The sequence below is a fragment of the Aplidium turbinatum genome, chromosome 3, assembly GCF_918807975.1.
Source record: "Aplidium turbinatum chromosome 3, kaAplTurb1.1, whole genome shotgun sequence".
NCBI lineage: Eukaryota > Metazoa > Chordata > Ascidiacea > Aplousobranchia > Polyclinidae > Aplidium > Aplidium turbinatum.
Window position 1 is genome coordinate 7,660,677 of NC_137474.1, and position 23,782 is coordinate 7,684,458.

The following is a 23,782-nucleotide window of genomic DNA, read 5'->3' on the forward strand; positions in this document are numbered from 1 at the left end:
AATTACAACAATGGATGAAAACTAAAATAAACACTAAAAATGTTTACATTGTGTTGCATTGTTAAGCATCACATATAAAACATAAAGCCAAAAAGTATAATTAACAAAAGTCTTTTAAAGAAGTTTAAGCAATCATTACTGCTCAATGGTTTTAAAAGATGTCTTGTCATATCGTATGTAGACCTGCAATGTTACTGTTGATTGTTCACTATTTAACTCTTGCCAGAGGGATCCTTACTTCATTTATATATCTACTGCTTAACGCATTGTTCAATCAATCGAGCTGTCTGTTAGGTAACCTTAACTGTCGAAACATCACCTTTGATGAATAGCTGCCTGGAAGAGTCACAGATATAAAATAATTGGAGTATTTAACAGTGACAAAGTATTTTGTTGTAAGGACAGTGGTTCTTCCAGATGTACGAACTTTGAATAAATCCGATTCGTATCCTTGAACAACATCTCCGTTTACCTTGAAATATATATAAGTTTTTATTTTAGCATAATATTTTAACCTGGTATTACGTTTACAACTCTTTTTTTACAAAGTGTAAAAAATACAAAATTCAACTATTTAACATGTTTAAGGCGCTATTTTATTACAAGTTAATAGTCAAAGGCATGGCCTACTGTGCTTAGATAGTAGTTTTAAACTGCTTAAATTAAGCTTTTGCTTAGATCTCTAAGAAGTCTTTCAAGTTATATTAGTTAAAGTTTTGTTGGAGTTATTTTTAAACTTAAAAACTTCATGGAATATATTTTGTTGAAACAATTAACAATGTTGTTTGTATTGTATTGTAAACCAGTAAACACATCACAATTGTTTTGTACCTTTATGACGTTATTTTTTTCCATTCGTACAACAAACTGTCCGTTTAACAGTTTTACAATTACTAGTTTGACATAGGACACTTTTGTATTTCTTCCTAGTCGCTCGTTTTCTGCTTCAACTTCCAGCCATTTATCGTCAGTGTTGGGAATAGCGTCTGTCTGAACCATAGTGAAAGTACCAACTCCCATGAAATCAAATCTTCGCTTGTCGAAAGATGAATAGTGAGGATCTCCTGATGCAATTGCGGTACTTAATGCTGTGAAGGAACAGTATGGCTGATTGTAAATGGTATTTTTGAAGAGCATTGTCATATGGAACAACTTGCAGGTACAAGAAAAATGAAAAAGTTGTAAGTTTGGTGAGCCTAATTAGTAATTACGTAGGCATCCTGCAGCTAATCATGCACCGATTAAAAGCTAAGAACATCAATGGTTAACCGCAAGGTTGTTCGGTGCTGCCAGACCTTTCTATTGCTATATTTTGATTCTTATGTCATTGTGTTTCTTTTTCTCGACTCGTATTAGGATATAAGAAAGCAAATAAAATCTCTCTCTCTCAACAATTTTGGCGTTTCAGGAATCTGGCAGACTACATAAGATGTAAAACTGTTTACATTACTTAAATGTGTTCAAAACTTGTGGACTGGGATCGTTAGGCCTACACCGCTTGAAACAAGTTATTACAGTAACATTTTTTATGCATCGACAACAGTGGAAATGTACAGATATTACTTACAAGTTGGCACACAAGCAATCTTTCCAGTTTGAGGAGAAACTTTACACGTTTCAGCTGCAGAACATGGTGCTGATACGCATGTTAATTCACCTTGACTACAAGTGCATTTTGTTGTGCAGGTCATGTTGGTGTAGAAAACTTGATTGTTCTGAAGAATTATACAGAAAAGATGACTAAATGACAACGATTTTCAGCAGCTGCTCGTCCAGAAGGACTGCACCTTCCCAAATTGTTTTTGTAGAAGAAAGCAGTTTAAGTGTTATTTTGGTTAAATTAATAAATAATTGGCTTCCTCTAATTTGTTTTGCTTTTTTTACTATTCGAAAATATGTTGTTATTATGAAATCTTAGGCTGCATTATACTCAGTATACGCTAACAATGTTTTTCATCTTATACACTAGAGACCGATACCACTTAACCCGACACTTGAAGCTGAATCGAAAAAGCTATCGAGTTGGGCGGAACGTCGAGTTAAACATTTCGTGAATTTTCCACACAAGAAAAGCAAACTCTGTGTATTTTTTGCTGATCAGTAGACGCTACCCATCTGCAGAAGATAAAACGAACTAGATATGAAAATAAGTTGCTACCATGAAAGAACAAGCATTGCAAAACACCGCGTCTAGAAACCGGAAAATAATGGAGTGAATTTTCAATTTTGTCGAATTAAAGTTACTTTCTGGAGCCGTCCCTAAGTCCAACTTCATACTTTCATGTTTAGCGAGAAATATTCACCGTATAATAATTTCCATCAAGCTCACACCCACAATCTTCCAGCTTGACACACTTGTTGTCTGACAAGACAAACCCATCGTCACAAAAACATCCTTCATCGGTGCCATTGCAAGGATCAGGATTTTGTTCCGTGCAAGTAGCGGGGCAACTTGGTCCAAAAAGTTCGAAGTGAGAATTTGCTTTGCAAACCGGTACTGAGAGAAAATAAAACAAGTCTTATATAGGCTACATGTATTTTTGCGATGAAGAAACAACACTTGAAAAAATGTGGGTACTTTTTTATTTAAAAATTAATCATTTTCACTACAATTGAATGAAGGAAACACAGAAAGTATCCTACGCCCAAACCACTGAAACCTAAATTCAGTCGTTTCTTCCAGTTTCCTATTGTGATTCCTGGCTTGGCTTTGCATTTTTTTGTGTATTCGTAAAAGTTGTCAGCGATGGCTTGATAAGCGTTGGCACTGGCACAAGCATCGAACACACAATCCTGGTGCAAAATAATTTGAACTTGTTAACCCTTAAAAGGTTGGGCTCCAGGAGTCTTACTCAGTTTGAGGGGGGGGGGGGGGGGGGCTGTCGATTCTTCTTATGCTTTAGGAGTGATATCTCTGTGATTTTTTAAGGCACGGCTTCAAAATTTGGGATTCACTTTGTAAAATTATCCATGCTGAGCATATCCGAAAATTAAAACTATGTGAATTTTAGAACTGCTCGTATACGTTGAAATGTTGAGGTGATTTATGACTGTAATTGTAGCGTAAGTTTACACATAATTTTTTGGTAGAGTAATGAAAAACATGCATTGCAATGTTGTGATTAAAATTTTTTTAACATAATTTTACATACAGCCAATTCCCTTCACGCTGTGAAACAGTTAGGATTAATTAAATGGGCCAAATTGATTACTTTCATCCAGCTGGTGGGAAAATTTTGAACAATAGAATATAAAATATTTCAGAGGATGTGCTGAGAAATGCCTTATATCTCTCAATTTATAACCTTTATTCACTCAAAATTTCAGCTCAATAGAGGTGAATAAAAGTTGAAAAGTCAAGAAATCTCGTAGTCGCAGCTTCAGTGGTTTCAGAGATACAACTGTTGATGCAAAAAAGTTGAATTGACAGCCCCTCCCCAACCTTCAAAGGGTTAAAACGTAATGTAATTTTACTTTGAAAAAAGTAGCAAGGAATAAGAAATTACGATAATGTATGATTATAGTCCACTTTTAACTTAATTAAAAAAATTTAAATTTTTTATATGACTTTGCCAAACAGATTGACGTCACCGTAATGCTAATACAGTATCGAATACTTCCAAATGACAAGTGCGGTAGTAAAAAAAAAATACGATCACTTTTAAACATCGGAATAGCAATAAAAAATAAACTTTACCCACCTTAAAATATTGGGTTGGATCCACAGCAGGGTTCGGACCTCGGTTACAATCAGAAAAGATTGAATCGCTTGTGTTTGTTAGAAGCGAACACTCTATCGAGTATTTCGCTTTGTCTTGAGGGGAACATCCTCCAGTGTCCACTATGTGGTTGCATTTGTTTCTTGAAAACAAAATGCATCAAGTTGCATCAAAATGCATCAAGTTGATACTTTGCAGTACACAATCAACGTGCATAGCCTAGACGGCAGACTGCATTCTATGTTCTTAAATAGGTGTGCTATTTTAATTGCGTAATTCTTAACTAGCTGTTGTGGTCGATTATATTGTCATAAAGCAGGTGTTCTAAACTTTTTACCAGCGGGCTAAAATTCGTTAGCCCTTCAAAGATTTCGATCTGCACTCTCAGAAGTAAAACCATTTGATTTTATTTAATTGACTGGTTTAACGTTTGATATTCCATAGAACTACGTCATCAATCTTTCCAAAGTCTCTACGCTTTTCGTTGTATCAAACTATCTATTCATGCTTGTATTGAAATAGAATTTGGTTCAAAATACTCACAAGCATGGGGGCCTTTACACACAGGCCATGCCAACGTGCAACTTCAAATTTGACTGGAGTTCGATTTGTTAGTAGCTAAAATCACTAGTAGCCTATATGTTGATAGCTTGGAATTGAAAACAGCAAATTGTAACATCGAAAATGGGACTTACGATTTTTTGCTCTCTGTTTTAAAGGCATCTGCATATGTCTTGGCCAAGAAATATCTTGTCTTGCTTAGAACATAAGGATTGAGTGGAAAGTCATCATTTCTCACTCCGTTCATATTACCACACAACCCTACAGCCGGATGAAATTTAAATATTTTGTTAAGTTGCTAATACAAGATTCATCTGTGTGTATGCTACAAATGTGTACAAGTAATTGGAGTAAAATAGTGCGAACGCCTGGTGAATCTAATTCAAAAAAAAGAGCCCAAAATGTAGATATTAAACTCATGTTCAGCAAACGTTTTGAAAACTATACTGTCTTCATCTTGGTTTGCATATTGACAGAAAGGCAGTGGTGCGGAATGCAAAAAAGTATTCATCTCCAAGTTTGCAGTCACTACAGCCGAGACAAGCAAAGATGGTGCAACAATTGATTTTTTATAAAAATTTGACTCAAGAAAAATTAAGACATGGAGAAAAGCCAAATTAAGACAAATCAAGAAGAAAATTTAATTATGGTTACTTCAATCGCAAAATGTTTGAAATCGAAATTGAACTCGCAGAGAAAAGACAACTCAAAGCAACCTTGGAAAAATGTGAAGGCAAGAAGAAAAGAAAGTGACGACATGAAGTAGGCATAGCCCACACGAGCGGAAATTAAATCATATTAAAAAGTAGACTGTATTGGACTGAGATACTGTACAATTAATTATTATTGGAATGCAACTTTAATTCGCGCTATAGTTATTTTATCGTTGAATTGCCACTAAAATTAAATGTTGGCTGAATTAACCTTGAATTAAGAAAAGACGTTAAGCAAATAAGAAGCACTTGCGGCAAACAACTCGCCTCAATACGCAGTTGTTTGCCGCAGGTGCTTCTTATTTGCTTAACGTCTTTTTTCATGATATGATGCGTGTTTGCCTCGCGGAATTAACCGCCATGTAATGTGCCTATCTCCTCTGCTTTACCGTTTCGTTCTTATGCATTTCGTTTTCAATTCATTGTATAGATCAGTTGTTTATTTCAATGTAGATGTAAAATCAGTTATTTTTTCGTTACTTGAAAAGGGCTAATGTGTATAGCCGAAAATGTTCGTAGTGTATAGTTTATGTTCAGTTTAATATATTTTGCTAAATGCCGTGTGGTTGCTTGGTTTTATCTGTTTATTATAAAAACTGTTGCAAATATAATCTTTTTCCTTAATTTGCTTTTGAATAATTCTTTAAACTTTTTTCACGAAGCCTACCTTTTAGTGAAATTGCAAATACATTTAAATCGCCAAATTTTTGTTTCGTTTTTGATTTTTCTAAAATCTCCACAATTTTCAACTGCACTTGATTAATTAAACCTTAGGTAAAAATAAATGGTACGTATGTATTTGATTGTATTTAAAATTGTATCTGACGTGTCTTCATGTATGTAGCCGGTTTGTTGAACTTTTCACCTTATGAATCTTTTTTTTTGTGACATCATCATACTTTCAAAGTGAAAAGTTCTGGAAACTTGTCACTACTATTTTTTTCTGCAGTAAGGTTTAAATCGCTCTTGTTGCAATTCTTTTTTATACGTCATAAATTGGAATTGACCAAGAATATAGGGTGAAGTGGCTGTTTTGTGTTTTGACCACTTTCCCTTTGCTTTACTAGTTTCTAACCCAAACCAAAACCCTCACCTAAGCCTGAAGGTTGGGGTTGGAAGACAGTGAAATAAAAGGAAAGCGGTAAATTCTTGAATTTATTTTTTTGTGTGATAAATTGTTAATTGTTGGACTATTTTTACAAAAAAAGTTTTATTTTTTCTATCTCTCTGCTAGGTTTGGTGGCTGTATAATTTTAAGATAGTGGTAACGCTGTTTTATGGATGTATATTTTAAACCTTTGGATTTTGCCATCTTTTCCTTTTCTTGGTGTCAAATTTGTATGTTTACTTTGCCGTTCTGCACATGTTTGGGCCAGCAGCAAAAAATAAATTGAATTGTATAGAATCTTCAGTGCTATAAATGTAAGCAATCCCTGATTCCGTATAGTTTTAAGTTGATTAGACCTTGTGACGAACGTCAGCTGGCATTCAATTCAGAGTTTTAGACAGCATAGTTTTCGAAACGTTTGCTGAACATGAGTTTAGTATCTATATAATTGGAGTAACTTACAAAAATACGAAAATAATGTTATACCCTCCTTCGGAAAATTATATAGAAACTGGACTCCGCTGGTTACACAGAAGCAACAACCCTATTGTGGCCGATTCGACTTTTTTAATTATTCTAGACCTCTTGGGCAACCACCTGGTTATACTGATCAATGCTTTGTATTGTGACATAAGCAGATTTATTGAATAATACTTTAAAAAAAATTACATTTATGATTGAGCTGTAAATACACGATCATTGCATAGATTTGTACAATAACAATCATAAACTTTTAAATGTTTTGTTTTTTTGGTTTACAAATTTTAAAATAATTGAAACAACATACCAACCTGATATTTTTCCAGAGTATGAATTAGATAATGTTGCCCTCACATTTGAAGGGGTATCGTAATGCACTTCAAGCCCGAAGCTGCTTTTAAATTTGATTGCGCTTCCACTGATCCGAACTGCTATAAAACCTTTATTGTACTTGTACGGTGTATTCACAGCTTCAAATGTATTTGTTGTACCAAATCGAACCTGTTGAAAACAATTTATCATTGGTTTACATCGTATTGTTGCAGAAATAGTTGCATACTAAGTTTGCGGTAGAATTACCAACCATGACATATGACATCAAGATCACATTAGAAAAACACAAGCTGTTAATTAATATGTATATTGTATAATGACACATAATTGTTCACACTGATACTTTGAATTTTGTATAAGTAAAATATAAACAATGTTGAAAGTAACAAAGACTCTTTTATGGAAAATACAGGTAAAACTCTTTTAAACGAAAATGCCACACAAAGAACCAAACAGCTTGCAGAACTTAAAAGCGTTATTGAGTTTTTAAATAAATGAAGGGCTACATTTCGCAAGAAATAGGTTGTAGGTATCGAAAGATAACCCAAAAGATAATCCTACATTGCTACATAGGACACAATGTGTATTACAATTACAAAAACTATACTACTTGAATAAGTGTTGCGTCTGATGGTTGTTACGCCATTTCGCATGAAACCTTATGTAGCGTATGACTTAGCCAGTTTAATTTTATTTTTTGTAATTGTATTAGGTTTACCAGCTACACTGAGCACTTTGTTTGCATTTGCTACATTTTATTCTTAAAATGTAATGTGTATTACACATACACGCATACATGAGGCCATGCATTATGCTTGGAACTCCTTGATTAAACTGGCGGTAATGCATCATTGGGATGTAATGATACATTTCCATGTCTATTAAATTATTTATTTTACCTTTAACTTTTTATTCTTGCTGAGCTGCAAGGTGACTTTTCCGACAGTTATTTGCACTTTGTGAACGTATGCAACACTAGGCCCAGTGCGATGCTCTTGAAATAACTGAAGATAAAAATGCAATATAAGTTTTGCTGCATGAACATAGATACCATATTATCGAATCAAACTGACAGAAATAGTATGTTATAGTTATGGTAAAAGTAATACTGTTGTCTGTTAATTTTTTCATGCACCGAATGCTGGCATTTGTTTAACAACCTAATTTCTTATTATGAATCATTGAAGAATCGATTTTGCTATAATAAGTGCATCTTCAGCTTATTCAAATAGAGTGAGATTCAAATAGAAAAAGCGTAGACATACGAAACCTGAAAATCTATACGTTTTTGACACATTGATGTATTTGAAGTAATAATGTTGATGTTGTGTACTACAGTTAAGCCAACAATTTTTTTATGACGTAATCCAACGTCCAGCCCCCCTTTCTATAGGTGTTAAATGCCAACCACGTTTGAAATCACTATGACAAAACAAATAAATGTTGGGCCAAAACATTTGCTGTTCAAATTCTCTACAAGTTTGCGTAACGTTCAAGATCAAGCTTCCAAAAAGAAGACTTGAGCTTGCGCTTGTATAGCTAAATATATCTTACTGTAGTTTGCTGCTATTTTTTTGTACTTGGAATACGTGATCAAGCATAAATTACATTAGATAGGCCGCAATCAACAAAAGAATGCAAATAGCCAATTATGAAGCCATCGACCACAAGTCGATCCTTGTTGCATTACCAACCAAGGCCTAGCATATGCATCACTTTAGCAGTAGCTACAATGGATGGACAAGATATTGTTTACTATGTAACCTGTAAGTAGCTTATCGAAAAGCAGACATAAAATGAAGTGTTTTAAAGGCACTGCAACCTAAAAATTTCGTATAGTGCAATGATTGACCAACGAGATGTATGTTTAAATTAAATTTAAATAAAGCCGGACATGTCACAATTTTATAGCATAACCATGAACCAGTTTCCGACTTCTAATGGTACATTTCAAGAAATTTACACAGTTTCGTTAATAAAGTTGCTAACATAAGTTTTTTGTCCTTAGCATACCTCTACGCTGAAGGATTGTGAGTTTTTACCAGTTGGCTTTTTATCCTTCGGTTTATAGTCAATCAAAGTGTACGAGCAAATGCCGTGGAAATCAAAAGTTGCTCCATCAAAGGTGGTGTAATGAGGGTCACCAGTGGCAGAGCAAGTACTGAAGCCAGTCGGGTTTATAACCACCGGTTTGCCTGGAAAAGTAAATGTTTTTGTCAAATAACATGTAGTAAGTTGTAGCCTACTAATTATTTTAAACCATCTTTAACAGCGTAGATTTTGTCATGTAAAAGTTGATTAATATTTTACCTGAAGTGCAACACAGAAATTATCAAATCCTTACTTGACCATCTAATTCAAATATCTGGAGAACACAATGTAGGAAAGAAAATAACGACTGGCGTTTCATATTTTACGGGAAAATGCAAAGTTTGAATGTTGGACACAATTGGGAAGTAAAAATAAAAGAAAGCGAAAAACAAACTTAGAGGAAAACAGTAACCAAACGAAACATCCCAGATAATCACTTTATCTGGTACATATCTTCATCAGGTCGGGTACGGATCTAACCAAACCTAGTAAAGATACAGTACGTACCTAAAATGGGCCGCCTGGCATATCATTCAGTAGATTTATCGCAAGCAATAAACATTGATCGTTCAAAAAAAAGCTACAAAAAGATTTATCGCGATGACCCAATTGCTCTGTTTTTTCATGTTTCACAAGACGTGGAAAAAGGAAACAAAAAAGCAGCTAATCTAGTCAATTAAACACCAGTTGGATGCACCAACAAAAGATCATCTATTCATTAAGCAAATGGGCCGATTAAGCAAAAAAACATCCGAGAACTTTTTTTTCCAGCTTATCCTTTGATTGTGATCTCTGACTACTGCGTAAACTGATTTTCGAAAAACTAATGAGACAATTAGCTTAATTGGCCGTTTAAATAATCCCCTGTTGGTGCTTGCAACTCTTAAACGTTTAGCCCACGTGGCTTACCAATTTGTCTGTATTTTGCCCCGAATCCTGGTCTGGTAAAACTTGCGTCGGTGACGTAACGCAACCTGAGAGTTTGTCCAGTTGATCGAAATATTTTGTTAGTGTCATTTCCTTTGAGTGTTCCAAGGCTTGTTTGTCCGTCAAAAACCTAAACCATTTAGAATATAATTGAAAAGTGTTTATTGAATATTTTTTTATGACAGTTCAGCTTAAAAATAAAATAGTTTCTTTGCAAGAGATATTTCAATATGCTGGCTGCATTTAATAGCCTAATCGTGTGCGTGGCCAATCCGTTGGGAGCTTCCAACTGACCCTTCAAATCTCATTGCCGACACTTAGGCTATTGAGGGTGAGTCTCAGCACATTTACAATATTCACATCTACATTTATAACACGGCCCAGTTACGTGCGGCACCAAGCCCCAAACAGCGGACCATCTTCTTGTGTACCCCCAGCTTACCACCCAGTGCAGCAACCCGGACATTTTAATATATACGACGACACAAGAATGTGTCGATCTATGGTGTATCAACTAAATTTAGAGGAATCGATAGAAGAAAAATACATTTCATAATATGTTTTGAAATTTAGTAAGTATAAGTAGCCTATTGGCTTCTATGTCTCATCATTCTTTTAATGTAAGTTTTCAACTTCAACAAATGTAAGTTGTCTGCAGACGTTGAATCAATGTAAAAATGACAGATTTTGTTGTCAGGGACTGGATACAAAAAGCATACAATAACTAAACGTTGTTACAACGCTTTATAATTACTTCAACATAATCACAGCAAGCCTCCGTGTCAATGTCAAGAACAACTTCCACAGTGTTGCCAGTTTGAGCTTCAAAGACGTAGGTGCACTGCAGATCGTTCGACGAAAAGAATGGATAGCCAGGTGACGTCACAATGACTGGCAAGAAATTTGTGACCGGAAACGTGCCCCCACAAGAAACTAAAAATTTGAAATGGATATTTTTTAATCAGTTGGAGTGTTGCAGTTAATTACAAACGGGACGTAACCTTCGAGAAATATAAATTGCAACGCATTATGGTAAAGCTTACCGTCAACAAGTAATTTATGTCTCAAGTTTTACAGGCGAGCTCTTTCATTGAACTGCTACATTTTAAGTGATAATAGCATGACCAACCTATACGTCTTATTTCTGATAAGCACTTGATGTTTGTTCTATTTTTACAACTTACTTCATTAGCTATTTTATAAACAGATGTGATTATCCCAGAAAGCAAAATCTGTCATTTTTACGTTCATTTAATGTTTGCAGACGTTGAATCAATGTAAAAGTGACAGATTTTGCTGACTTGGTAGGCTTTCATTTGAGCGATAGTAAGCTATAAGATTAATTCAAGATAAGCAATTTTTAACGCTTGCATGCATGCTGTTTAGGTAAAAAAGGTTTAAATTAAATTTAACTCACTCTCTTTGTAGGAGGCGCTAAATCCTTCTGAATTAGTTACAGCATCAGAATGAAAATATGCTGTCAATTTTTGTTCACTGGAGGAAACAGTTTGCAATGCATTCGATCTACCTTCAACATGAGAGATTCTTTGTTGGCCTTGATAAACCTAAACCAAAGATAAATTAATGTTACACCATATGATAATTTTCTTTTAGGCTTAATAAGAGCTATATGTGTAGCCAAAAACTTTCTTTAATTGTGTTTGTTATTATGTTAAACGTTGTGGTATTGCTCAGCTATGTCTATGTATTGTTGAAAAGTGTAACCTCTCTGTCTCTACCCAAATTGTAAATTAATGGTAGGCCTAATACAATATAAAGCTACAAATAGAGTGATACTTTGAGCCATTGCAAGTCTAGTCAGCCACTAATATTTATCAAAACAATTCTTACATACTGTAGCTATAAAAAATGTTGTGCAATAAAAAAATTTTAAAAGTAGTTTGTCAACAACACCAAAGAACATGAGGCCTAAGAAAGTCAATTATTCCAACGAAACATCGAGTTGGTTACATCTTAAAACAAAACACTGTTCAACTTTTCTCATTTTAAAATGTTGTTCCCACCGAAAGATAATCATTTGCACCAAACGTTGCTCCTGGTTCTATATTTAGTTCCACATGCTTCGTTGAAGCTGTTGTTGTTATTTCCCAGAAACAATCTGAGTTTGCTGGATACGCCGCAGGATGATTGGGCGAAAAGAAGATTCGAGGCTGAGCGACTGCCGTCAGTTTTTCACCGCAACTTTGTACTGTAAACATTGCGAGGATTTACAATTTGTAGCTTACATTTTAGTAGTCAGGAATTACGCAACAGATATTGACTATCACTCTTTTCAAGCATATGTTTCGATTAAGTTACTGCCAAGAAAGTTGCTGTAAAGTAAAAGCATATGTTAGCAGTGTTCGTCAAATTTGGATATATCTAACAAGCCCAGCTATTTCTCATCTAAAAACTAAACAAATTCAAAGCCTTCTCGATGTTGTTTTATATTTATGTGGTAATAAAAATGAAAATAAAATGCTTTTTTTACAGTAAATATTTACTCTAGTTTACTACAGAGTTAGATCAATTACAATTGTATTGCAATCGAATGAATTTAATTACACGTTTTCATGTCATTGTGATTTAGACTTTTCATTGTTTTGTAATGTATTTGTAACTTTAAAAAATTCCCTCCAAATTACGGTTACATTTTGTTAATTCCACTCATGATATAGACCAGTGGTTCTTAACCTTTTTTGTCTGTTTTACCCTTTTAACAAAGATGAATATCAGGTTTATCCCCAATATACAAAATGGTGCTCATTTATTAAAAAACGAAAGTATCAATTTACATCAGTTATATTCAATGCGACGGCTACCCTTGCTCTTTGGCAAGGAGTTGTTCAATGTATCACTATCAATTAGCGAAGCATAACGTCAACGGTACTAGACGATAAAGACTCAATAGGCTACTAAGCTAGCTTCGAATTACCAGTTAACCTGAACTAAGAAAGTAGGCTACCAATACCTACAGCTGGCACAATTTTTCTGCCCCGTCAACTGATGTGGATATTTTGATTGATAGCTCATTTATCTCCTAAAACGAAGAAATTTACCCCCAGGGGTAAATTTACTCCAGGTTAAGAAATGCTGAATTATAAAGTATGTTTATTGAACTGCCAGTTGGGGTTCAAAATGAACTTCTACATCGTAACTTAATCTATATCAAATGCAAATCTACTGTATTGGATAAAATCCAACAGTAAAAAATCATTGATGAACATAAATACTGAAAGTTTTAATTTTTGAAATTGAAACGTGTAGCCTAATTAATTACGTTTGAAAAAACTGTAATTCGAAAATTTCAGAACAATTTAGTCTTAATTGCAATCGGATTAAAAATTTGCATGGTATAAACACAACTAAGTCTGAAACTACGTAAATATCCATCTCTTGTTAACTTTCCTTTTTGTAGGATAATATTTGCAAGCAAACGCTTTTGTTAATGACGTGATGTATTTCACTCTTGTATATACTGGATAAATCAACTGTTGTTTTTAGCCTATATGTTTAACCATGGCCAGTTAAAGATACGGCCTGATTTGTCACATTTTGCAGAAATTTCTAGGTTTTGCTAACTTTTGGCGAATGTTTAAATAAATTTTTCTAAAAATTATATTTTTACGCTTTCTTTATTCTTTTCCCCAGATGACACAATAGGTTTTAACATCCTCAGATGTTGAAAAACAAAGACAATTTGATTTCGAAGATTTTAGGCAGACTGTTAATTTTTCAATAACAATCTGATTCAGCGGTTTTCAACTTACTTTTTCTCATTTGCTACTGCTTCCCCAAGGCAACAAAAAGTTTTTATATCATTTGGAGACGGCAAAAAGTAAAACAATCTCAGAAAATGTCAGTCAAACACTAGCAGTAGCTGTAATCAAAATCTGCAAAATGTGACAAATCAGGCCGCATCTCCAGGTGGCCATGGTTTAACATTTATGTGTATTATCAACCGTATAAATTTATTTGAAATCTAATGCAGTCAGTGGGAGTTTTGTCCATTTCTAATTAAATTTAAGTTATCTGGCATGTGAATAAAATATAACTTCATACCTTGTTTGTAGGTGGCTACAAATCCTTTTGCTGACTGGGAATGATCGCTTTTGAGTTTCAAAGTAACGACAGATGTCGACGATATAAAAGGGATACCAACTTGACTTGAACCTTGAAACTTTGCAACGGTAACCCCGTTTTCTTGAATCTATTCGACAAGCGGAACGTGTATTTAAAAAGAGAAACTATGTTAGCATGCTTTGTTAAAAGATTTGATAATATGGAATACGTACAGCAGTTAAGTTACGCAGTCAAAATGAAGTAGTGAGAACATTGATTAAACGTAATGAGGAATTTGTTACTTTAAATTGTCTTGATAGAGCAAGAAGAGAAAGCTTTAAGTTCTTATATTTTTTAACGCAAAAATTTAAGTTATTTTTTTATTGATTGTATATCAAAAACAAGTCGTTACTTCGACGTAGTCACAGCATTCTTCTGTGTCCAGCTCAGTGATAATGATTAAAACTTTTGTTCCAGTATTACTCTGAAGCTTCCAAGTGTAATCCAGATCGTTGGCATAGTTGGTTGGATAGCCTGGAGACCGCACTGTCTGAGTGGTGGCGTCCGGGTATAAAAAGTCAGTTTTACCTGAAACAAAAAGATATGTAGCTCACTGGGAAATACAAATGCCACCAAAGTTTAAAACATTTCAATCTTTTGAAACTAAATATTCACTGGAAGAAAAACAAATGCTGATAGGCTGTACATTTAGCTTGGTGCTGATTCTTAAATACTTTTTAGCTTTCATAATTACGTTGATGTATGCTTAATCATAAACACTTCAGCAATGAGCAAACTGTTGGCAGAAAGTTGTCTTTTGAACGCGTAAATGTGTTTGCTAGGCCAGTAATTTTCAACAGTTTTTTTTTTTGCGGAGTACTGGTGTTCCGCAAGAAATTCATTTGTTTGACTAGTGTTCTATGGAATACCAGTCCAAAATCAAAATCATAAGAGCTTTGCGTTTGTCTTCTGCAAATTTTGGCCTAATATCAACTTTGTAAACATCCAAACAAGCCCAGATATCACATTGACAAAAACTAAAAGGAAATGAATTGTTGTTGTGTTGTTTATTTTATTGCATCATCATAAAATTTCGTTTGGTGTTCCGCAAGACTATTTTAATGCATAAAATGTTCCGTGACTGTGCTACTGTGCTAGGTAACTGTGTAAAGATCACAATACGTTTTAGTTAAAGAAGTGTTAAAAAGGTCAATAGCTGCAGTGCAGCTTAAATGAAAAATTTGTAATTAAGCCATTTTATGATTTTCTGCAGTTAAAAGCGTGAAGTTGATTGGATTAAAAAGCGTCTGTGTCCATAATTATGTAGTCACGTCAATTTAAGACACAGCCGCGTGCTCTTGGATTCTTTCCAAACGGAGGTCAAACGCTCTAACCACCGGACAATGCACTCGATTCTGCTATACTAAAAATCATTCTTGTTGCCATATAGTTACCATATATTGTTGCATATAGTGAAATTTAATATGACAAAAAAGATAAACAAACATTTGCACTTTATACACTGTAAAGTCACGGCCCACTAGAAGGTCGTGGTAGAGTGCCATCAAAAGAACTACAGAGCGTTTCAAACACTTCTTAACTTTCTGTTACCTTGTGCAAGATGCAAACAAGCAAACAATCCAAGCAAAAGCGAAACACGAATCGTTGACTTCCGAAACGTTTCCATGTTTTGCAGACAAAAACTGTGAAACGTCTTGAGAATGAGGTGGGATGATCTGCGCAACGCTTATGTATGACTTAGAGCAGTGGATTTCAACCTTTTTTCTTGTACTTTCAATCTTTAAATCAGCCCTTTTTATTATTACGCAAAATTTCTTTAGTTCTACATATCTTTCATGCAAAACAAAAACTACGTCAGATACATGTGAATTTATTTCGTACATTAAAGATAATCTTGTTACAGAACTTTAATATTGACCAATTGACTTTTTCCTCGAGTATCAAAAATTTATGCAAATTCATATTCTACGTAATTGCAATTATGTTTTCGTTTGGCGTTTTAGCGTCCCTTTCAGTGTTTGAAATTTGAAAAACAATGTCTTTTCAACTAAAACAATTAAAAAAAGTTTCATTATATCAGTAATTAAGTTCTATCCTATTCAACCAATAAATAATTAAGTGCTGCTGTGTTTCGACACATACTTCATCCATTTTGTGGCTCAATTAAAGCTTGCTGTGATGGCTTACCAATGGGCCATGACTCGAAGGTTGAGAAATCTCGAATTAGACTGTTGCAAAGTGTGTGTGTGTGTGTGTGTGTGTGTGTGTGTGTGTGTGTGTGTGTGTGTGTGTGTGTGTGTGTGTGTGTGTGTGTGTTGTGCTAATTATCCAGTCCTCAGCAGTATTCCTATTTTGTTTGGGTTTGTGTTACTGTTATCTGAAACGTTATTGAAAATTAGAAATAAAAATAAAATTGAATCAAAACTTTATTCACTTTTCTTGGTTGGGTAGAGTGTAGCGGCCGTGAAATGTAGCCTACGTTTTAAAGTGAGATGAAGTCTATTGTTCAGTTGCGGTTTTCGGATTATTACTGTAATTCAAAAATTTAACGGAAGCATATCAATTTTAATATTTGATTGAAATCTCTCCTTTTAACTTAACTCCCCGAATCCACTCCTGACTTTAAGAAGTGATAAAAGTATGAGCGTATGCTTATTATACCGTTGGTTCTAATACAACTTAATAGGCTTACTGTATGAAAAATGGTTGGATGCTGATTGCATATTGTAGCGTTCTCTATGAGAGGCCTACAGGAAAGTAATTGAAGAATCTTATCCGGTAGTAGAAACAGGAATAAAACTTTAAAATGAAATCTGCTTGACGGAAAAGAGGCGTTTCTTATCAAATCATTGCTCAGACACGATAGATGCAAAATGTGTGTTTGGACGAAACGAAACGGGTAGGCTACTGTTATTTTAGATATGACATGATTGCTTAATTTCCTCCTTAAAATAGTTTTCTAAGGCTAGACAGCTACTCGTTTCAATGTTTGAGATTTTTTCTGGATAGGTTGAGGAAGCGTGGGATAAGTTATCATGCAGTGGCTTTTCAATGGAAAAATAATGCTTCAAATGTTTTCTAATTTTACTTTAAGAGAAATACAATTGACACTTATCCTTACCAGCTTTTATCTACATAAAATATATTGCAAGATTGTAAAATCATCATTTTTGTTTGCTTTATAAAGTAAACTAGAGATAGCACGTAAAAACGCGGCCTCTTTCTTTCAACATGAAAGCCTGAACCACATTCAATGCATAAAAAACGTCTAAACGTATTTACAGAGCGCGGCCTTTGAACCAATAAGAATCTGCCAAATTACCTGCACAGGACTTTCTTAGAAAGGATATTCCTCATTCTTTTTTTTTAATAACGCTCCTTTGTTAATAACACTGGGCAACTTCAAATATATTCCTCAAATGAAAACATATGACCTACACCAGTGGTTCTAAATCGGGGGCCGCGGACACCAAGGGGTCCGTGAAGCGATTTCAGGAGGTCCATGAAAGTTTCCGAGTTTTCAGCATGATTGATGAATTACGAAATTTAAAAATTGTTTGTGCTTTGTTTATGTATTAGCCTACAGTGATTCTCAAACTGTAAGTCGCAACGCACTACTGCGTCGTTTGAGATTGCAAAGAACATTGCACAAAGGTTTGGTTTTTTAACTAAAAAAATATCATATGACTTAAACCTTTTAATAATGCTATGTTGGCTGTGTTCAACTTAATTCTTTTGAGACAGCAGGTTGCTGATCAATGGTTAACTTGGAAATACAAATGTTAGTCAGCAGTCTATTACCGCTCACAGTTTTGCAATGACTGTGATTATAACGAATTAATATTGATTACAAATGAAAAAAAGGAGAAGTTCTTTGTAACGGTCGCAAACTTTTGATAAAATTTATAGAAAAACCTTAAATTAGCATATTATAAATTAGGCTACTGATGTTTGGTCCTGTGTGCCAACATATAGCTGATAACATAATTTCGTCAATGTCATCAATCGTTGAGTGCGTTGTGAGTTCAGCAAATATTGCTTCGAAACTTATGTACATGTGATTCGATAAGACGAGATATACCAAAATTTCAAATAGAAATTTTTAGGGGTCCGCGACCGCTTCGAAGGCACCAAAAGGGGTCCACCAAGACAAAGAGGTTGAGAATTACTGACCTAGACTAACTTTGGGATGCTGATTCCAAATCTGCAATCAGAATTGGTCTATGACGTCAGGATTTCAAGATACGAAAATTCACAAAATTTAGATTTTGCATTGATTGGCACTGTATTAGGTAGGCTAACTTACTACAGTACAAGGTATTGTGCAATTTTTTTCCTAGCAAATTGTTGGTCAACAATGCATATTATGTATAGGCCTACAGTTAATATTGACATTATTTTGTAAATGTAATGTTATACCTTTTGACAATTAATGCATACTTGAGTGTTCTTGGTCATGGCTATATAGGGAGGGGTTATTCAGCTTACTTGCGGTGTGGATTGTAGGCTGTATCGATTAACCAACAAAGCATAATATGGGTTTTCACCAAGCATATGTGTTTTCTTTGTTTGTGGGACAGTCGAAACGATGCAAACTAATATAAAATATAGGCCTAACGCAACCGAATGGCAAATGAGAGCTGACGACATTGTTGCAAGATGTATTGTTAAGTGCCAACTCCTAATTGACCCCAGCAAAGTGTATTTACCACCACTCTATATTAAACTCGGCCTGATCAAACCAGTTGTGAAGGCAATGGATTTCAGTGAAGATGTATTCCTACACATAAAAGAAAATTTGGTGCTATACTAAGTGACGCTAAACTGAGAGCTGGGATATTTGTTGGGCCCCAAATACGCGATTTGATCCGTGACTCAGTATTTCTATCCAAGCTTAATTCAGTTGAATTGGAATCCTGGAATGAATTTGTACAGATTGTACAACATTTTCTCAGAAAATACAGGACAGAAAATTACTCGGAACTAGTGGACAATTTTCTGGATTCATACCGCGAAATAGGCCGCAAAATTTCGCTTAAATTGCATTTTTTTAATTCACGCTTAGACTTTTCCCACCAAACCTAGGTGATGTCAGCGACCAGCACGGTGAAAGATTTCACCAAAAAAATCTCTGTGATGGAATCGCGGTCTAGGGATCGATTTAACCCAAACATGATGGGGGACTACTGCTGGCTTCTCCAGCGTCAAACTGACACTTTATGTAGCGCCATAGAGCTCTGTCTCTGACGTCACGCCCACGTCATTAGAATTGTTCCAGAAAGTTCTGGCCTTTGAGCACATACCGCAAACTGATTTGCACGTCTTGGGAATTCAATTCAGTAATCAACCTTTGGTAAGGCGCTATGCCAAATTCCTACCATGGTTTATCGTTATGTGGATTTGCAGTCGTGTTGCGTTCTATGATCATAGCCGTACGAGACCAAACGATTTTGGGGGGGCAGAACGTAAATTTGCCCAAATGTGCACGCTTTATAGAAATTGCCCAAATATAATGTATGCGGTGTATAATAACAGTGAAAAACTAGCATAATAAGACCACCAGCAGTGGCGTAGCCAGGAATTTTGAAAGGGGGTTGACGGCGTGTTTTGCTTATGGCGACACTCAGCAGTGGGGGGTCTGGGGGGCCACCCCCATAAAATTTTGAAAAATTACTTTGAATTTGGTGCATTCTGAGAGTATTTTCAACAAAAATGTGGGTATGAATATTCCTGTAAAATGTTGCTGTCCGGTGGCATAGCAAAAGGATAAGATCATGTTTTCTTCGGCATTTTTCGGAAATAAAGCTACAAGTCTCTATGTTTTCTTGTTGCTAATTCCTGGCTGAGATATTTGAATGATTGGTAATGGCAAAACTCGCTCTTTGCATGTTTCATTTAAAATAAGGCAAATTTTGTATTTTGTTTTAGAAGCATAGACTGAAAGCATCATTCTCAATATCGTGACGTCACACGCTTGCCAAAAGGAGGGGGGTGCAACCCCAACCCACACCCCTTGGCTACGCCACCGATCACCAGCTAGCTAGAATTTCTTACCAAAGGAATCAAGATAGAACAACTGAATTCATCTTTGAAGATACCTTGCTTGTGCATTGCTCGATGCTTCTGCACTTTGGCATGGTAGGTAGGAGTAATAAATATTGTTTTACACACAACAAATATAAAACAACCCCACTTAAATATTTAGTTGAGATGTCATAAAAGACTCAGAAAAATAAACATTGTAGAAAACCGGCTCAGGGTGACCATGCGGATTCAGAAAAAAGTACATAACAATAGAGAAATTATAATTAAATGCAATAAAACACAAACATACTACTTCAAATAAACTTTGTTCAATTAATTAAAGTAGTTTTGATGATACGAATATTAGTACAAAAAATAAAAAGGTCTGGCAGCACTGCTTCTAAAAATATAGTTAGGCTAGGCTAGATAATTTGATGACAAAAATAACTAATATATTCTAAGGTTGCATACAGACGGTGACGTAGGATTTAAAGAACCCAATTAGTCTAACGGTTCATATTGACATTGATTCAACGTTTAAATATTGAATAATATTCAATCGTCGGATTTGCAGAAGGTGTCGTTGGATTTTCAAAAAATCGCCGAAAAAGGCTATTGCCGAATAGGGAACTCGCCGAATAGCAGCAGACCCTTTCATAAAAGTAACCAAACAAAGCTAAGCAACACCTTAACATTACTTTTAACAGGTATAACATTTTTTTGTTAAATGTTGTGGTGTTGCTTAGCTATGTCTGTTTATGGTTGAAAAAGTACTGTAACCTCTCCACCAGAATTGTTTTATAAAAGTATTCACCAGATTTATATAAATACATATATTTTCTGTAGTTGCCGAGAAGCAAGATGATGCATTTATAGATATTATGAAAAAATTAAAGACTTTGTAAATTTTGATGCGAGGCAACTGCATCATGCCAATTTGGGCAGTTTTATAAATAGACTATGATCACATAATTTCATATTTTTTGTTGCCCAAATCTAAATGATACAGTTATGTAAATGGGAAAAATTAATGAATTTGTTCATTTTGGGGAAACTGCCTCACGGTAATTTGGGCAGAACTTTGCATAAATAGACTAATCAGTTTCATCAAATAATTTCATGTTTTCAGCTGCCCAAATCAACACGATGCATTTGTGAAAATTAATAAAATTAGCTATATAGCAAACTTTGCGTTTTGATTTGGGCAGTTTCACAAAAGTATTAGAGACATACTTTGGTGGCTGCCCAAATTGGCATGATGCAGTTGGTTAAATGCATTTCGTACTACAGGTTGATCACCATGCAATACAATACATCAATACGGGTGTGCCAAATGAAAATTTTGCCGCACATTTCTTGTGCAAATAAGAGGCTGTACTTAGTTTGATAGGTAAAAGATATTAATTTATAGTTTTTCTTAATTCATGCAATTTTGTAGCTTTTTATATAGCAATTTTTGCCCGAATAATTGCAAAATTTTGCCCGAATTCGCGACGTTTTGAAACAACAGGGGGGGCGGCTGCCCCCCCTGCCCCCCTGGCTCGTACGGCTATGTCTATGATCGTATGTAAAACTCGCTATTCCAACCTAGAAGCTTTCTTAAAGAAGCTTAAATCATGATTTAAAATCAGTATAAAAAAAATCAAGATATCAAAATCAGTATATCAGAATCAGGATATCAGTATGTCAGTATTCTAGATGTCAGATATCAACGTATCAGTTTTATTGTCGCTACTGCTTCTACTTCTGCTGCCGCTAGTATAACGTTTGTATCAGTTTAGCATTATGTTCAGAGTCTGTATGCTATGATTTTTGGTGCAGCAGCTATGATTTCTGACCCAAGACTGTTAACAATGTAGAAGCGACAATACTTTATGTCCAGTTTTCGGTGGTGGAACGCTAACCATTCGGGTGTTTTCTTTTCTCGCTTTTTGTGTTACTGGATCGAAGATTAGTCGAAGATTAAAGTCATAAACAAATATACTTGTGAGCAAGCACTACTCGGTTGGATTTAAGTCAGTGGATATACAGCAGCAAAGTCGACCTCGTGTCCTATCATTCCTTGCCGACTTCGCACGTAACGCTCTCTAAGTCCCCGACTTCGCCCAGGAATGTCGCCATCCCACTGATGGCTACGTATGAGCGTGTATGCTGAAAAGCAGCGTCCGCTACACTGTACATGCACGAAAGAGCAAGTGCATAGGCTAAAGCACTTTTGAGGGGATACAATGTTATTTTTGTCTGGCTTAAGCATCCTGAATTGTGTTAAACTGTGTAGTATGATAATGCTGTTATTAGCAATTGCTTTCATTAGCAATTACTGTGTTAATTACCTGTAATGTTTTGTTCTGCACAGCCAAAATGACAATTACGGGTTGTCGGTGCGCATATATCATATCTCAAAAACGTGATGTGATAGAAAAAATCTAAGGCCAGATTTGAATTCAGCATGGCCACATTAGTCTAAGTAAACTTGAAACGAGCAAGGAATAAAAAATAAGTTGTAAAATGTTGTCCAGAGTAATAGCTAGCATAAGATAATGTCTTAAATATATGCCAAATTTTGATCTGCTTCCGGATAATGGGAACGTTTAGAAGAGTTATAAAAATGCAATTGCATATGATGCATTAATGGTCAGATAGTAGGTGCAGTTTAATTAACAGCGTCCGCTAATAATTTAATAGCTTTTTTGAAATTTAAAAGCTTTTTTAATAATTAAATAGCTTTTCTTCTGCAGATTGGCAAATCTAAATATATTAGATTAAGTTTCGCTTTTAACAGCATAATTGTAACTTATTCCATAAGTGTACTACGCAGATAAAACGATCTATTTCAGCCTAATGCTGCGGGTTCGCTGTGGTAATATTTGTTTTTCGGAAGAATTCCCTAGGCATGTGCAGTGACGAGTAATAATGATAATATGGTATGGTTATATTTCTTGTCGCTCTACAACAGCTAAGGTCTTTTAGCGACAGGGCTCATTTTTAATTTTATATCAGGTTTACGATGTTATCACATTATTATTCGACTTATTCTCATTGCGTTGTGCAATAAAGAACACAATAGGTACCGTGTGCAAAGTCTTCGGTTTGACACGCCCTGGAATCAATCTTAGATCTACCAGCACTAGAGCCCACAAAAGAAGATAAACCCGTCACAGCAGAATGAAACTATGGTGAAGAGTAGCCTACTACCAAGCGCTGGTTTGATTGGAACGGCGCACGAGCAGCAATCAAATCTGACGTTTGTAGCCTGTACACAAGAGTATTACGTAAGAAAAATGTAGAACTAAAACAGGTTGTTATACTTAGTAGTTGGGCCAGTTTGGCACTCGTGTTGCTAAATTGCATACCTTTGTGAATCAACTAGCATACTGTACGACACTGGGAGTGCAGAAAAGCCTTTATTGCGTCTACCTGATTTTGAAAGTATTACAGCTTATACCTTAGAATCACAGCTAGTCATGTCGCCATCAAGGTGAGTGATGACGTGGATAGGCTTGAGCGATGAAATAAAAATATTTACACTATAAGTTTCTCACACTCAAGCCGCAAAGCATGAAGCACCATCTGTACTCCTGCAGTCTCACTGGCCATCAGGTGAAATCCGATTCATATTATGCTGGAGCAGGCCCTTTTAGATTAATTTGCAAACAAATTTCAAGCTCGAATCCACAATCGACAGTTCAGGTTTGAACATGAATCAACCAATTAATTTTTTTGAGTGCACATTGCAAAATTTT

General features: G+C 35.2%; 1 protein-coding gene across 1 annotated transcript in view; it reads right to left on the reverse strand.

Moving 5' to 3' along the window:
- The window catches only part of LOC145766498 (IgGFc-binding protein-like), a 39,345-nt gene extending 34,818 nt beyond the window's left edge, over positions 1–4,527 (reverse strand). The window contains exons 1-6 of the mRNA XM_082578223.1: positions 4,415–4,527; positions 3,702–3,861; positions 2,652–2,793; positions 2,304–2,497; positions 832–1,152; positions 320–472 (exon numbers count right to left, since the gene is read on the reverse strand). Of these exons, the coding sequence (XP_082434349.1) occupies positions 320–472; positions 832–1,152; positions 2,304–2,497; positions 2,652–2,793; positions 3,702–3,861; positions 4,415–4,527 (1,083 nt within the window). The remainder of the gene's footprint in view (positions 1–319; positions 473–831; positions 1,153–2,303; positions 2,498–2,651; positions 2,794–3,701; positions 3,862–4,414) is intronic.
- Positions 4,528–23,782: the final 19,255 nt, after the last annotated feature.